Source organism: Monodelphis domestica, chromosome 2 (assembly GCF_027887165.1).
Source record: "Monodelphis domestica isolate mMonDom1 chromosome 2, mMonDom1.pri, whole genome shotgun sequence".
NCBI classification, from domain to species: Eukaryota; Metazoa; Chordata; class Mammalia; order Didelphimorphia; family Didelphidae; genus Monodelphis; species Monodelphis domestica.
Genome location: NC_077228.1, coordinates 532,899,469 through 532,914,180, shown reverse-complemented (window position 1 = coordinate 532,914,180; position 14,712 = coordinate 532,899,469). Strand labels below are relative to the sequence as shown.

Here is a 14,712-nt window from a genome sequence, read left to right as displayed (position 1 = left end):
GCCTTTCTTTGTAACCTGAGGTTTAGCACAGCACCTGGCCTATAGTAAGTGCTTGCTGCTTCAGACACATCCTAGCTGGGTGACCCTGGGCAAGTCACTTAACCCAGATTGCTTAGCCCTTGCCTCTTCTATCTTAGAAATGATACCAAGCTATTCTCTTACAACAATGACCAATATGGAAGGAAGTTTCTCATGATCATACATGTAGAACCCAGATCCAATTGTTTACCATCTCCTTGAGAGAGCAGGGAGGGGAGGGAGAGAGCCTGGATTTTATCATCTTGGAAAGGGTGTGTGTGAAACTGTCATTATGTGTCCTTGGGAAAAGAAAATCTATTAAAAAGAAGAATTGCTACAAAGACAGAAAGTAAGCCTTTATACACTGTGGCACAATCAAACGTAATGAACTTCTCTACTAGCAGCAATGCAATGACCCAGGACAATCCAGAGCAACTTATGAGGAAGATGCTCTCCACATCCAGAGGAAGAACTGTGGGAGCGAAAATGCAGAAGAAAAACACCTGCCTGATCACATGGGTCGTGGGGATGTGACTGGGGATGTAGACTCTAGATGATCCTAGTGTAAATATCAACAATATGGAAATAGATTTTGATCAAGGACACACGTAAAGGCCAGTGGAATTGTGCGTGAGCTACGGGAGGGGATGGGAGGAGAGGAGGGAAAGGACATGATTTTTGTAATAAAAATTTTAAGTGAAAAGGAAGAAGAAAAAGAAACTGGACTCTCAGATCAAACTAGCTCTTTGCCCTTGGGCCAAGGGAAGACGGCAGAGGAGTCCAGCCCCCAGAGCAAAGCTCCAAAGGAGAAAAACTGGGCCAGCCGCTAAGGCGTGCAGCTCAAGGGAAGAAGGACCATCGACAACCCCCATGGTATTTACGGACAGAGAAAATGAGGAGGCTGGAGCCAAGCATCTCCCGTCCTTCAGCCTCCCGGCTTCCTGAATCAGCAGCGAAGCAGCCAGGCTGGGGCCTGTCAAAGACTGGCCAGATTGATAGGTGGCCCAGCCAACCAGATGCAAGGCTGCAAGGCCAGCTGCCCTCCTCCTGGGAGAAATCAGGCAAGGGAGATTCCGGGTCAGAACAGTCACAGCCTTGCTCAGGGATTTCAGCTGCTGAAAGAGGAGCGAGAGGTATTTGCTTTCCATGCTTGGGCTTGTGGTTTTACTTTTGTTTTCTGCCTTTCCTTTTGTCCTGGATTGTGGTCAGGCTCAGGAAGCCCCCGCCTAGAGGCTCCCCTCCGCTGTAAGATTCTGAGGGCTCCAGGAAAAGGGACTTGTTGCACGTTAACTAACTGGTGGGAAGCAAAATTGTGGGCATTTCCTGCAAGGATGCCCAGTAGAAGCATGAAATGGACCGTCCCTGTTTGCGGGCAACAAGAGCTACTGGATTCAGAATCTCAATTCCTTCCCTGCCCCCTCCCTCTCTCCCTCCATCCCTCCCTCTGTCTCTCCCTCCCTCCCTGCCTCCATCTGTCTCCCTCTTTTCTTCTTCTTCTTCTTCTTCTTCTTCTTCTTCTTCTTCTTCTTCTTCTTCTTCTTCTTCTTCTTCTTCTTCTTCTTCTTCTTCTTCTTCTTCTTCTTCTTCTTCTTCTTCTTCTTCTTCTTCTTCTTCTTCTTCTTCTTCTTCTTCTTCTTCTTCTTCTTCTTCTTCTTCTTCTTCTTCTTCTTCTTCTTCTTCTTCTTCTTCTTCTTCTTCTTCTTCTTCTTCTTCTTCTTCTTCTTCTTCTTCTTCTTCTTCTTCTTCTTCTTCTTCTTCTTCTTCTTCTTCTTCTTCTTCTTCTTCTTCTTCTTCTTCTTCTTCTTCTCTGTCTCCCTCCCTCCCTCTCTCTCAAAAAACAAAACCACGGGACACAAATGACTTCCTTGGTACTGGGGAGCCTCTGAATACTCTTCTTCCCAGTATCGTTAGCTGCGGTGAGCTTTAAGGCTGCGGCTTCTCGGCTCCTTTTCTCGTTTTCACACCCGAGTTGTCAAAGGGACGCCTTTTCCTCTGAGGGCTCATTTCATTGTGACCCAGGTTTTAGCGTCCAGCTACAAACCCCCAAACAATGGAAAGTCACTTTCATTGGAAAAAGAAATGGAGCTACGAACCCCAACCGTAGTAGGGTTAAAATGGACTCGGCATCCTCCCCCAGCCTGGCAGCAGGAGGGCGAGTGTCCCGAGGAGCGGAGGGCAGCCGCTGCCTAAGAGACGCAACCCCCCCACCCCCACCCCGAAATAGGGCAGGTCTCAGCTCCCGCCAACCAGCGGGGGGATGGAGACTCCCAGGGACAACTGGACTTCTAGGCTGAGGGAGATGGGGAGATGGGGAGAAGGGAGGGCGGGAGAGTGAGAAATAGAAAGTGTTTGTGGGGAGAAGGACGAGGAAGAGAATCATGGAAGCAAAGAAATGAAAGAAGGGGCCCCACACCCCACGGAGGGGGCTGGCCACTGGCTCCCAGGGCAGACCAGCACCCAGGGCTCTCAGGGTCTCCACTGGCCCAGGTGCCCCAGGGAGTGCTCTGCTTCAGGAGTGACTGGTTCTGGCCTCTCCCACTTACCAAGCAGCACAGCCCTGGGGGTTGCTACTTGGCTGGGAAAGGAAGGGTGCTCTGTGGGAGCGGCTTTACCCATAGCCCAAGGAGGCATGTGCCTACCTGTTGAGTCATCAAATGCTTAGAATGTGCAGAAGGATAAGATCTGAGCCCTTCCCTGTCAGAGCATTCAGTTAGAAGTCTGAGATGAGATGGGAAGGAAGGAAGGAAGGAAGGAAGGAAGGAAGGAAGGAAGGAAGGAAGGAAGGAAGGAAGGAAGGAAGGAAGGAAGGAAGGAAGGAAGGAAGGAAGGAAGGAAGGAAGGAAGGAAGGAAGGAAGGGAGGGAGGAAGGAAGGAAGGAAGGAAGGAAGGAAGGAAAGAAGGAAGGAAGGAAGGAAGGAAGGAAGGGAGGGAGGGAGGAAGGAAGGAAGGAAAGAAGGAAGGAAGGAAGGAAGGAAGGAAGGAAGGAAGGAAGGAAGGAAGGAAGGAAGGAAGGAAGGAAGGAAGGAAGGAAGGAAGGAAGGGAGGGAGGAAGGAAGGAAGGAAGGAAGGAAGGAAAGAAGGAAGGAAGGAAAGAAGGAAGGAAGGAAGGAAGGAAGGAAGGAAGGAAGGAAGGAAGGAAGGAAGGAAGGAAGGAAGGAAGGAAGGAAGGAAGGAAGGAAGGAAGGAAGGAAGGAAGGAAGGAAGGAACAAATGAACGAATGAATGAATGAATGAGGAAAAAGCATTTATTTGGCATTTACTGTCAGGTACTGGGCTAAGCAATGGGAAATACCAATAGAAAGACAGAGAGAGTCCCTGTCCTCAAGGAGCTGACGTTCTTCTAAGGGGGCTGGGGAAGGGTGCTTGGATCTGGGAAGTCACAGGTTTGGTGAATGGATCAAGCCTTTCTAGAACCAAATGATAAACTCTGGGGAGGGCAGAGATCCAATTGTACTCTCTTCACTCCTCTGAGGCATTTTGTGAATTTTGTTCCAAGGGAGAAGTGGAAAGTAGAAGGGATTTGGCTGGCTGGCTGGGGGTGGAGGGTGAAGAAGCATGGGTCTGAGTGGGAACCCCAGATGTGGCAAGCTCTCCATCAAAAGACCCACTGATGATCAGCCTGGATTGGATGCTAAGGGGCCGCTGAGAGAAGGCTGAACGACTCAACTCTGATTTGGCTAATGTTTTCTCTTTCCAAGAAAATGATCTCTGGACTGATGAAAATAGGACAAAGTTGGTTACTAGAGAATGGAAACCTAAATGAAGGAAAAGCAAGAAAGTAGTCCAGCTACCCTTAACGAGCTTATAACCAGGCCTAAGTCATTGTATCCCAAAGTACTGAAAGAACTGATAGACAGATTATTATTATTAATTATTAACAATTAAAACTAAACAGTACTTTAAGATTGGCAAAATGAAAACCTATGGTCTCATTTGATCCTCACAGCAACCTGGGAGAGAAGTGCTATTATTATCCCCATTTTACAGATGAAGAAATTGAGGCAAACAGGTCCAGTAATTTGCCCAGGGTCACATAGTTAGGAAATCTCTGAAGCTGGATTTGAACTCGGGTCTTTGTGATTGTTGGATTCAGGGTTCTGTCTGCCTTGCCATTTTGCCGCCTTTAATGATTAATGTAGTGAACACACCAAGCTTCCAAAGATCATGGATGCAGGAGAGATGCTCAAGGGGGGCTAGAAAAAGACAATATCTCAATTCTTCCATAAAGGAAAGAAAATGGATTGAGGCTTGTCCCAATTCTGGGACACTTCGTTAAAGGGATAGTTCATGACCTCTTAGGAAGAGAAGCTGTCACTCAAACCAATGTGGCTTCACTGGGAAAGGACACGTCACCTCTATGTGGCTTCCCTTTTCCTGTGCATGCAGGGGAATTAGCTGTTTAAATCAGGCAAAGGCTGGAGGCTTCCTGTCCACCCTGGGTCTGACCATGTCACTGCTCTTCGCTCTGGCCTAGTTCCCCCAATTGATTACACATGACTCCCCTCTACACATCTTCTCTTCCAGACAAACTGCCCTTATGGAGAGAGTGCTGGGTGTGGAACTGGGAAGACCCAAGTTCAAATATGACTTCAGACATCTGGGCAAGTCACTTCACCTCTCTCTTCCTCAGTTTCCCCAACTATAAAATGGGGATAAAAGCAGCACCTCCAGGGGACAGCTAGGTGGTTCAGTGGGTTAAGAGCCAGATCCAGAGATAAGAGATGCTGGGTTCAAATCTGGCCTCAGACTCTTCCTAGCTAGGTGGCACTGGGCAAGTCATTCAGCTCCCACTGCCTAGCCCAGACTGCTCTTCTGCCCTGGAACTGATACACAGTATTGATTTGAGGACAGAAGGAAAGGGTTAAAAAAAAGAAAAGCAGCGCTTACCTGGGGTGGGGGTGGGGGTCTGTTATCAGGACCAAATGAGATTGTGGTTATTTGTTCACAACTTATCTTATCTCCTTGCCTTGGCACAGCCTGGCATTGCCACCTACCAACCCGCCCCCAGGTCTGGAACATTCTCCTTCCTCCCCTTGGACTCTCAGACTCTCTCAGCGCAAGCGTCACTCTCTCATCACCCCTCTCCCTGCCCTCCCCAAACTCCTTGGCATTATTTACTCATGTACATGTTTTTCTCTCTCATTTGTTGTTGCTCCGTGATCTTATTTGGGGTTTTCTTGGTAGGGAGACTACAGTGATCTGCCATGTCTTTTTCCAGCTCATTTTAAAGATGAGAAAATGGAGGCCAATGGGGAGAAGTGACTTGGCCAGGGTCACACAGCTAGGAAGTGTCTCAGGCTGGATTTGAACTCAGGTCTTCCTGACTCCAGATCTGGCACTCTGTCCACTCTGCCACCTTTGCTGCCCTCCTTCTCTAAAAACCAAATGTTTATTGTCTTTTGTTTGACATTCTCCATCCTCATTCATCCTTTCCCCCCTCCCTGAGAGCCCTCCCGCATCCCCAAGAATATCTTTTTTAAAGAAAAAAGGAGAAAAAAATGGGCGAAAACCAATCAATGTACAAAAAAATCTGGAAACAGCACACTGTGTTCTTAAGCCAGGCAACTTCCAACCCTGTACAGCCAGGGAGGGAGGCGTCTCCTCTCAGCCTGTCCCTTGGAACTTCCTACATGGTTTCTGGTCGTGACAGTGTGGAGACTCCTTGAAGGCAGGGTCTGGTTCATTTGGGGTTTTGGATCTCTGGACCGTAGCTGAGTCCTGGGCCTACAGCAGGCGACCCATCAGTGCTTATCTGCTGCTTGATGCATTTTAGTGGAGTGTTATATAAGGTTTGGCCCAGGCCATTCCCCTGGGCTTCCTAGAATGCACCCCTTCCTCTTGGCCTTCCTTCAAGGCTCTCCTCAGGTCTCAGCCTTCTGTGACCTCTTCCTCACTCTCACTGAATCAATTTTCTTCACATTCTACTTTGGGGGGTGATGTGTGTTGCACCCCCAGAGAATTGTAGCTCCTTAAGACTGAGGCAATTTTGGTTTCTTTCTTTCTCACTCGTGTCTTGCACACAGTAGGTCCTTCATGGGCTAGACATGTAGCCTCACTGGGCCTCAGTTTCCCCATATGTCATATGAGGCAGTTGGAGGAGGGGATCTCAGGTTCTTTCCAGCCCTAGATCTGCTATGAGCTATGAGAAAGCAATTCTTGTGAAAAAAGGATTTGGAGGGTTTTGTGGACAACAGCCTCAACGGAAGAGAACCAGGTATGGTATCCACCAGCAGCTCCTATATAATGAACCTGTGGGTGGTGACCTGAGAAGGAAATTGGAGGCTAGAGGAATATGGATGTAAGATAGATAAGGCAGTCAGAGGAAGAGATGCAGGAATAAAGACTCAGGGACCACAAGATAAAACACGTGGGGAGTCGCGAGCTCCCTAATTAGCTCTCTAGAAAGAGAAAGCAAGAGGAGAAATTATAAGTATGAGAAGCAAGAGAACATGCGTGGAGCTGAAAACTCTGGGACATCACCCAAGGGCCAGGTGGTCAAGAGATTAATGGGAGATATGTGGGGCAGCTGCGCTGTGTAAATCAGTCAGACATGAGGAATATAATAGGCCATAGCACGATTAAGAGGTGCAAGGAGCAAGAGCAAGAGCAAGAGCAAGGGCTGTGAGAGCAAGGGCTGTGAGAGCAAGAGGTGTAAGAGAAGAGGAGGCTCGCACATGTTCCCCAGCTTTTATTGGGGACCTTAGGAATGTCAAGTGGGAGGTGATTGAGGAATACGTGACATGATATAGGTTTTTACATTGGTAGAATTGACAATGACAGAATCAAAGAGGAGGAGATTAATCCAACCCGTGCTTTGTAATGGCTGTCAATGCCCAGCCCAGGAATTTGCTAGTCCTTTGTGCTAGTCCTTTGGACTGTCCCTTTCCATACAATGAACATTAAGTGATCTGACCATGTGTCTGGTAAATGAATATATAGGATACAATATCAATACATCAATCATATTTCCAAGATTCTAATGTGCCTGGTATGGTACACCAGGGGACCTGGAAGACAAAAGGCTGAAGCTGGGGGCAGCTGGGTAGCTCAGTGGATGGAGAACCAGGCCTAGAGATGGGCAGTCCTGGCTTCAAATCTGACCTGACACTTCTGAGCTGGTGACCCTGGACAAGTCACTTCACCCCCATGGCCCAGCCCTTATGGCTCTTCTGCCTTGGAACAATACTTAGATTGACTCTAAACTGAAACTAAAAGTTTAAAAAAAAGGGGGGGGGGAATCAGGCATCTGCAATCAATATTCATCACTTCCAAGATGGTGGACAGTTGGTTGGGAAAGAGGTGGCTGATGTTTTCTGGCATCCTCTTCTCCTGGAGCCAAACCCCAGCAGATCCCAGTTCATGGGAGCTTTGTCAGTGAGTCAGCCCTGATTCAGGTGACTCGTGTGACCCGCCAACACCCAGGAAGCTTCATGGGGGAATCTGTGGCTCCCTCTTCCAGGACCAGCCGGCCATCATGTCTGCCCACCTGTTTGAGGGGAAGGACCATGCGGCCATTTACCGGAAGCACAGGTTCCCTCCCCCGGACGAGCTCCTCAGCATCATCTTCTCCTTCTTAGAAGAGAAGGTAAGAGCTCCAGGGATGCAGTCTGGAGAATGTGGATCCTCCAGCTCCTTCCTCAGCTCACCCAGGGCTGCCTCGACTTTTCCCTGTCCCTTACTTTCCCTCACCATTACATCAGCGCCTAGTGCTTCTGCCTGCCGGCTCTGTCAGTCCTCTCAGCAGCCTGGGAGGAAGATGCTCGTGAGAGCCTCCTTTCCATCCATGGAGGCCTGGAGCTCCGGGCTAGTAAGTGGGGGGCCACGATTCCTCCCCTCTGCTTCCCCTCAGCCTGCTGGGGTGTCTTGCTTCCCTCCCTCACTCAATCCCTCCTCCCACTCCAACCCCCTCTTTCCCATCGAACTCTTTGTTGGTCCCCAGAAGTGGGGAGGCTCAGGCTGGGCCTCGTCCTGTCTCTTTCCTTAGAAAGGAAAACCCTACGATCTAGCTGTGGATGTGGGCTGTGGATCAGGCCAGAGCACTCAGGTTCTGGGCCCTCACTTCGCCAGGGTCTTGGGCACAGACATCAGTGAGGCACAGATCCAGCAGGCCCAGCAGGCCCAGAACCAGGCCAATGTGTCATACCGGTAAGTTTGCCCCCAAGATCTCTCCGATGAGCCCTGAAGGGCCTCGGGCGCTACAGGCTTATCCCTCGCATTCCTAGAGAAGAAAGCAGGGCACCCCACCTTTTCAATCTCAGAGCCACCGTAAGGAAGGGCTCCCATGTCCCTCCTCAGGAGGTGAGAAGACTCCCCACCTGACTAGACAGAGTGTCTCAGAGGGACATCAGCAGGAAACATTGATTAAGCACCTCCTGTGGGCCCATCATGGGGCGCCAATTGGGGATAGAAAGAAAGGCGGAAGCTGGCCCTGCCTTCCGGGGCTCAGTGTCAAGGGGAGAGATTTTTAGAGTAATATCGTGTCACGTAATGCCATTTCACACAGGACACCAATGACAAACACGCTCCGTAATACGATAGAATAGAATACAAACCATATAAACAAGCTGTAGGCAGGCCTGATAGGAACTAATGAATGGGGAAAAGGTTCTAGAATGAAGGGGATCTGGAGAAGCTTCCTGTACAAGGTGGGATTTTAACCCAGGAAGTGAGGAGGAGAGGCTGGAGAGCTTTCAATGCATGGGGGACAGCCAGTCAGGAGAAAGGCCCAGAGTCTGGAAATTGTGACAAACAGCAGGGAGGCCAAGGTTGCTGGCCTAGAGTGTGGGAGCTGGCAGAAGGCCTGAGAAGACTAGAAAGTGGGGGTGGGACGTCCTGAAAGGCTTCGAATGTCAACCAGAGGATTTTCTCTTTGATACTGGAGATAACAGGAAGTTACTGGAGTGGAGGGAGAGCAGGGGCAGCTCCCTGTTAGCTACTAAAGGAGCAGCCAGGCTGTTTGGCCACCTTCCAAAATGTGGGCACGCTGTGAGGGGAAGTGTCCTTGGCCAGGGAGATGAGCTCCGGCTCTAGCAGGAGGCGGCTTTTGGGAAGGACCCCTGTCAGCCTTTTCCCCTGGGCCCCTTGCAGGGTACCATCAAAAATGGCACCTTGATCCCCTCCAATCTGAAATCAGGAAGAAAGGGAATGGATGTGCTTGTGTTAAAAATTCAGGAAATGATTGCTGACTGTGTGTGTGTTGAGCCTGACTGATCCTGGTCCTGTCCCCCTCCTTGTCTTGGGCGGTCACTGGTTGTCTTGCCCTACAGCGTCTGCCCAGCAGAAAATCTCCCTGTAGAGGATGCCTCTGTGGACCTGCTCACTGCCTTCACGGCAGCCCACTGGTTTGACCTGAAGGCCTTCATGAGGGAGCTGGAGCGGGTCCTGAAGCCGGGGGGCTGTGTCAGCCTCAGCTCCTACATCCCGAGCATCAGGATTCACTACGGAGACTGCTCGGCGGAGCTCAACGCCATCTTCCAGGAGGTGGGTCTCGGTAGCCGCCTGGAGAACTCCATCTTCGGATAACGGGGTTTTTAAAAGCCAGAATTGAAGGAAATGCTCAACTTCAGTTAGAGATGAGTGGAAAAATGTGATATTCTCCCCATCTAAGTTCCCAGACTCCCCAAATCTATCCACGTCCAGAACCTCTGGTCCGCTGTGACCTGCCACCTCAACGGCTGCTTCCACGTAGCGAATTCTTTATTGAGGCTCACAGATGGTACAATGGTCGGTGCCGTCTCAGACCGCTGCCGGCCTCTCCTTCTCTGTGGGTCCAGCATGGGGGCTGACCCAGGAGACCACCACAGGGGCACCAGTTGTGAGAGTCCCCGAAGGGAACGAACCACGTGTGAGTCTTCCTTCCCGTCTGACCGCCTTTTCTCATTGCAGACTCAGACCGTCCTTAACAAGTATGCCAACGAAAAAGTGAGTATCGTCCGTTCGGAATACCAAGAGATATTCGATCTCGTGCCTTTTCCTGACAAAAAAAGGTGAGACAACCTTGCAGTTCTGGGGTCCTTTCTTACACAAGGCAGCCCCCAAGTCTTAGTCGAGTTTTAATAGTCTAAAACATGCCTTGTATACAATGATGGGGAAATGTTAGATTGTGAAATAAAATTGAAATAAAAAACAAAACAACTCTCAAAGGGGGTTTCCAGTTCCTTACTTATAAATATGAATTTATCGGGTCATTTCTGACTCTCTATTTCTAAATGTCTGTGGGAAAACTTATTTTTAAAAATTAAAATCCTTCCCTTCCATCTTAGAATCAGTACTGGTTCCAAGGCAGAAGAGCAGTAAGGGCTAGGCAATGGGGGTTAAGTGACTTGCCCAGGGTCACACAGCTGGGAAGTGTCTGAGGCCAGATTTGAACCCTGGACCTCCATCTCTGGGTCTCGCTCTCCATTCACTGAGCCACCCAGCTGCCCCCTGTGGGAGAATTTGAATCTAAGTCCCACCTGGGAGAGAGTTGTGGACTTTGTGCCCAGAAGATGTCATCTCTGTCATCTAACAGACTAGGGATTGGGCTGCACCATTCAAAGAGATTCTAGAACTGGGAGAGATCTCCTCTAGCTTCTTTCATGGGTGAACCCCAAAAAGGACCATTACCCAATGAGCTGGTATTGGAATCATTCCAGAAAAAAAGAGCAATTGCTTCTCTACCCAGAAAGAATCAGACGCGGTGAAAACATCAGACATCTGCGTCATCTCCTCAGGGTGCCTATTACAAAAGCTTTTTGGCGTGCTGTGAATGGGATTTTAATAGCACCTAAAGGAGCGAGCATTAGGTGCTACTCCCAGATTTGGAAGATCTAGGTTCAAAACTGTTCAGCTGCCTAACTATGTGATCCTATTCAAGTCATTGTTTCTCTAAAGCTGGTGAGACCTCAGAGACCAACCCTTTCACTGGACCAATGTAGAAACTTTTCCCAGAAGAAATGGCGACCTGTCCTACTTGTCAAATAATTAGCGATCATCAGAGGCAGGATTTGAATCCAGACTTGAGTCAGGGAACTTTTATTTCTCTCTCAGCTTCCTCGTCCATAAAACGGGGCTAATAATATCTCTAGAATCTACCTCCTTGGATGGTTGTGTGATTGAATGGGCTGGTAAAGCATGTCGAAGACCTTAAAGGGCTTTTCTAAATGTTATCAAGTGAAGATCAGGCGCCATTTTTCACTGCGTTTATCATTCCACAAAAACTAGAACTTACTTGGATTGTTTTCTTCATTGCAGAACTCTTTTTCATTCAAAAGAAGTTTCCTTTACAGTCGCCAGCCTGATGGGATTTATGCAATCTTTCTCCATGTTCCAGACTTTTCATAATGCCCAGCCAGAGGCAGCCAAAGCCCTCCTGCACCAGACTCAGGAGAGGTAAGAATCAGCTGGGATCCAGGGCATCTCAGGATGTTGCTTTCGACAAGGCTTCAAGAGCAGAACCAAGTTTCTGTCCCAAATGTTGGCGGTTCTGGCTTCTGCAATGCCTGGCATGATTGGACCTGGCTTGGTTCTCCTCTGGTTTTCTTCTCCCCTAGTCAGTCCTTGTCTCACCCAACTTGTTCTCTTAGAGCTCTTCTACCCTCCCAGAGCACCCACCATCACCTCATATGATAAACTCTCTAATCTATGTTTCTAGCCTTGATCTCTTTTGTGGCCACCAATCTCATCGGTCTTCTTGGCTGGCTCACTATTATTTTAAATTCACTATATCTCCGTAGAACTTGGGACACTTCCCCTTGTATGTTGGGTGGGGAATCTCGGCAAAGATGACTCAGATATAAGGGAATTTTTGGAACTGAATCCACTTGAAAAAGGCATAGCTTATGAGCCCCCACCCATGTGTTTACTTCTACTAGTCAGCCAGAAGATACAATTAGTTAAAAGCAAAGGGATTTAATGAAAATGTCACCGTATTTGAACATTCTTCCTTTATAAAACTGAGGCACAGTCTCCCACTGATGCCCCTCCCATTAAAGGAAAGGCATGCTTGTGGGAATACATGTGGTCAAGAGGTATGCAGAGAGAGGTAACAATGCTGTAGAGTTGCCAGTGTGGTGAAGCCTGTGGAAGAGACTTCTCAGATATGATAATTGAAGGAAATGCTAAATTTTAGTTAGAGGTTTGTGAAATCAAAGATGTAGTTCTCCCCTCCCATCCAGGTTCATGAATCCCTTGAACTCTATCCATGGACTTCAAGTCAAGAACCCCTGTTTCTAGGGCTTCTTATGGCTTCTGGTTTGGGCTACAGGCTTCAGCTGAGATGCTACCTCTTAGGAGGAGAGAGCTCTTAGAAGCCAAGCTTTTAGATTTAATTTGTATTTATTTATTTACTTAAGTGAGAGGCAAGCAGTTCACATACCTAGTTTCAGACCAGGAAAAGCAACAACAAAAAACAAACCCAGTTTCTCTCTCCATAAAATATGAGCAAGCTGATAATTCTCCATCTTACGGTAGCTTTAAGAAATTCTCCTCTCTAAAGAATCTTTGCCAACAGGTACCAGTTTCTTTTAGGAGACATATTATCCAGTCAGATAAGTAGAGGCCAAAGGTATTTAATTTGTTCTTGAATCTCCTGGGGTCTTTTCCCCCAAATGTCTGACTTAGGGTTAGATATTCCTTGCCATTCCTACCTCAACCCACTGTTGCAAATCCCAGCTTCAAATAAGCATAGATTTGCCATACCGTCAGCCTTTTGAGGCTCCCTCTTCTCAACCTGAGCTCACTGCCTTTCTCCCAAAACGAACTCTTCCTCCTCCTCCCTACGGTTTATGAGCTTCTCTCCATCTCTCACTCCTCTACAGCCAACATGTTTCGCCGATTCCTGCTTCTCACTTCCTCTCCCATCTGTCACTTCTGTTGCTGCTCCTCCCACAAGTCCTTGTTCCAAGATTATTGAAGCAGTCTTGGAATAAGTCTCTTGCTTTTTTTCACTCTCTCCTTCCAATCCATTCAGCCCACTCCCATTTTGCCTGTTTGTGCCTTACTCGCAAACTCATAAACCTTCGGTGATCTTTTCTGGCCAGAGAAAAAGTCCACATTTTGTCCAACCTTCTCTCCCTTGTGGCCAAACCAGTCCTTATTTCCCTAAGGATGCGGAGTACGGGCACAGTGGGTAGAGCGCTGGGAAGAATGCATGGAGAGGAGGGCACAGGCTGGAGGCAGTCTGAAGTGTCAAACAAGAGCTTCTCTTTGCTCCGGGAGGTGATAAAGGGCCACAGATCTAGGGGGGCAGAAGGGGAGCAAACGTGACCTTAGAGAGGCCCTCCAGGCGAGGTTCTGACCCTTGGGGCCAGGCTCTAGTCTTGGCCTCTTTGGTCTTCTTTCTGGGGCCAGGGCTGGGGAGGGAAGAAGGCTGCCTGACCTTCATCTTTCTGCTGAGTGAGGAGGGCCGGGCTGGGTATCAGGGACTCCAGAAATGTCTCCCCTCGGGAGGATTCGAACTCCATCCCTCCGTCATGTTTCCCTTTGGCCCAGCAAACAACCCGACCCTTGGCTTTGTTTCTACAGATTCTTGAAGACCATGAAAGTATCTTCCCCCGAAACGGAACTGGGGATATCGTTCAAATACGTGTGTGTTTTGGCTTGCAAGGCCCCCACGAAGGAGAAGGTGGCGCCTTAGTTTCCAAAGAAACACAATTCCTCACCTTGGACCCAGTCCAAGTCCAATAAAGAGGTCCAGAGTCCCAAGAAGGCCGCTTGATGTTGGGTCATTGGATGGCCAAAGTGACGGATTCTCTGAGCGCTTCCCGGTGGCATTCTGGGCTTGAGAGAGGCTGGGTTCCCCCAAAGTAAACAGCATAATCTAAAGTTTGTCCTCCCGGACAAAGTCCTCGGGGCTGTGATGCGGAGGGGTTGGCCTACTATCTGGGGGCAGGAGTCCAGCTCCAGGGCCCAAAGGATTGTGGGGCAGGGAGAGAGGAGCAGGCCCAGGGCAGACACCTGGGCATCCCGCCTGGCTCAGGGGTGGGACTTGGCCATATTTTGGGGTGAAGACAGCGTCGTCTTCGCTTACTCAGGCCACGCTCAACAGAGTGGAAGGAATCCTGGAGCCTGGCTGCAAGGGTCTGGGTGTCAGGCACAGGGGCCCAGCCTGAGGTGTCCTGGCCCATGGGGGCTCCCAGAGTGAACCCATCATGGGGGCTGGGGGAGGGGCGGGGAGGAGCCCATTCCTGCCCATTCCGGTGCTCTTCTCACTTGCCCCCTCCCCCCACCAGCTGGCTGCCTGGCCTTTGCCCGGTCTTCCCCGGTGTGCCCTTCCTTTCTGTTCTCAACACCAGCCTCCTTGGGGTCCTTCCTTTCTCCCTCGCCGGGTCTTCCAAGCTTCTTCCGTCCAATCTCTTCTAGAGGAGGAATGTCCCGTAGGTAGGAAAGGGCAGATCAGGATTTGAACTCAGCTCCTCCTTTGACTCTAGGGCCTGCAGTCACATGGACCTGCTCCCAGACCTGTCCTACTCCCCAGGGCCGCTGGGCACAAGTCTGGGGGGAAGGGCGCCTCTGGCCTGGGCATGGGACTTCCGATGTGGAGGGCTCTGCTGATTGGCTCTGGCAGAGGGGCCTTGAGGTAGAGCCTCCACGCTATCTATGGGGGTGGGGGAGAGGCTCTGGGTATCCCAGCAGCCTTCCTTTGGCCGCTGATTTTGGGGGGCTGCTGGGCCCAGGAAGGGCGTCTTCGGGGCTGGATTCCTTTTCTTTGGGGCT

General features: G+C 49.6%; 1 protein-coding gene across 1 annotated transcript; it reads left to right on the top strand.

Moving 5' to 3' along the window:
• Positions 1-928: 928 nt before the first annotated feature.
• Positions 929-13,704, top strand: LOC100025184 (putative methyltransferase DDB_G0268948). The gene is made up of 7 exons (XM_007486147.2): positions 929-1,151; positions 7,478-7,603; positions 8,003-8,163; positions 9,285-9,498; positions 9,904-10,004; positions 11,251-11,388; positions 13,522-13,704. Exons 1-7 carry the CDS (start codon positions 1,035-1,037, stop codon positions 13,631-13,633), a joined length of 969 nt encoding a protein of 322 aa, XP_007486209.1. The 5' UTR covers positions 929-1,034; the 3' UTR covers positions 13,634-13,704.
• The last annotated feature ends 1,008 nt before the right edge of the window (positions 13,705-14,712 follow it).

Excerpts from the sequence above, each read along its gene's own strand:
- LOC100025184 (XM_007486147.2), top strand. The coding sequence starts at position 1,035 with ATGCAAGGCTGCAAGGCCAGCTGCCCTCCTCCTGGGAGAAATCAGGCA. Across the intron at positions 1,152-7,477 it reads TGCTGAAAGAGGAGCGAGAG|GACCAGCCGGCCATCATGTC; the intron begins GTATTTGCTTTC and ends TCCCTCTTCCAG. Across the intron at positions 11,389-13,521 it reads CTGCACCAGACTCAGGAGAG|ATTCTTGAAGACCATGAAAG; the intron begins GTAAGAATCAGC and ends TTGTTTCTACAG.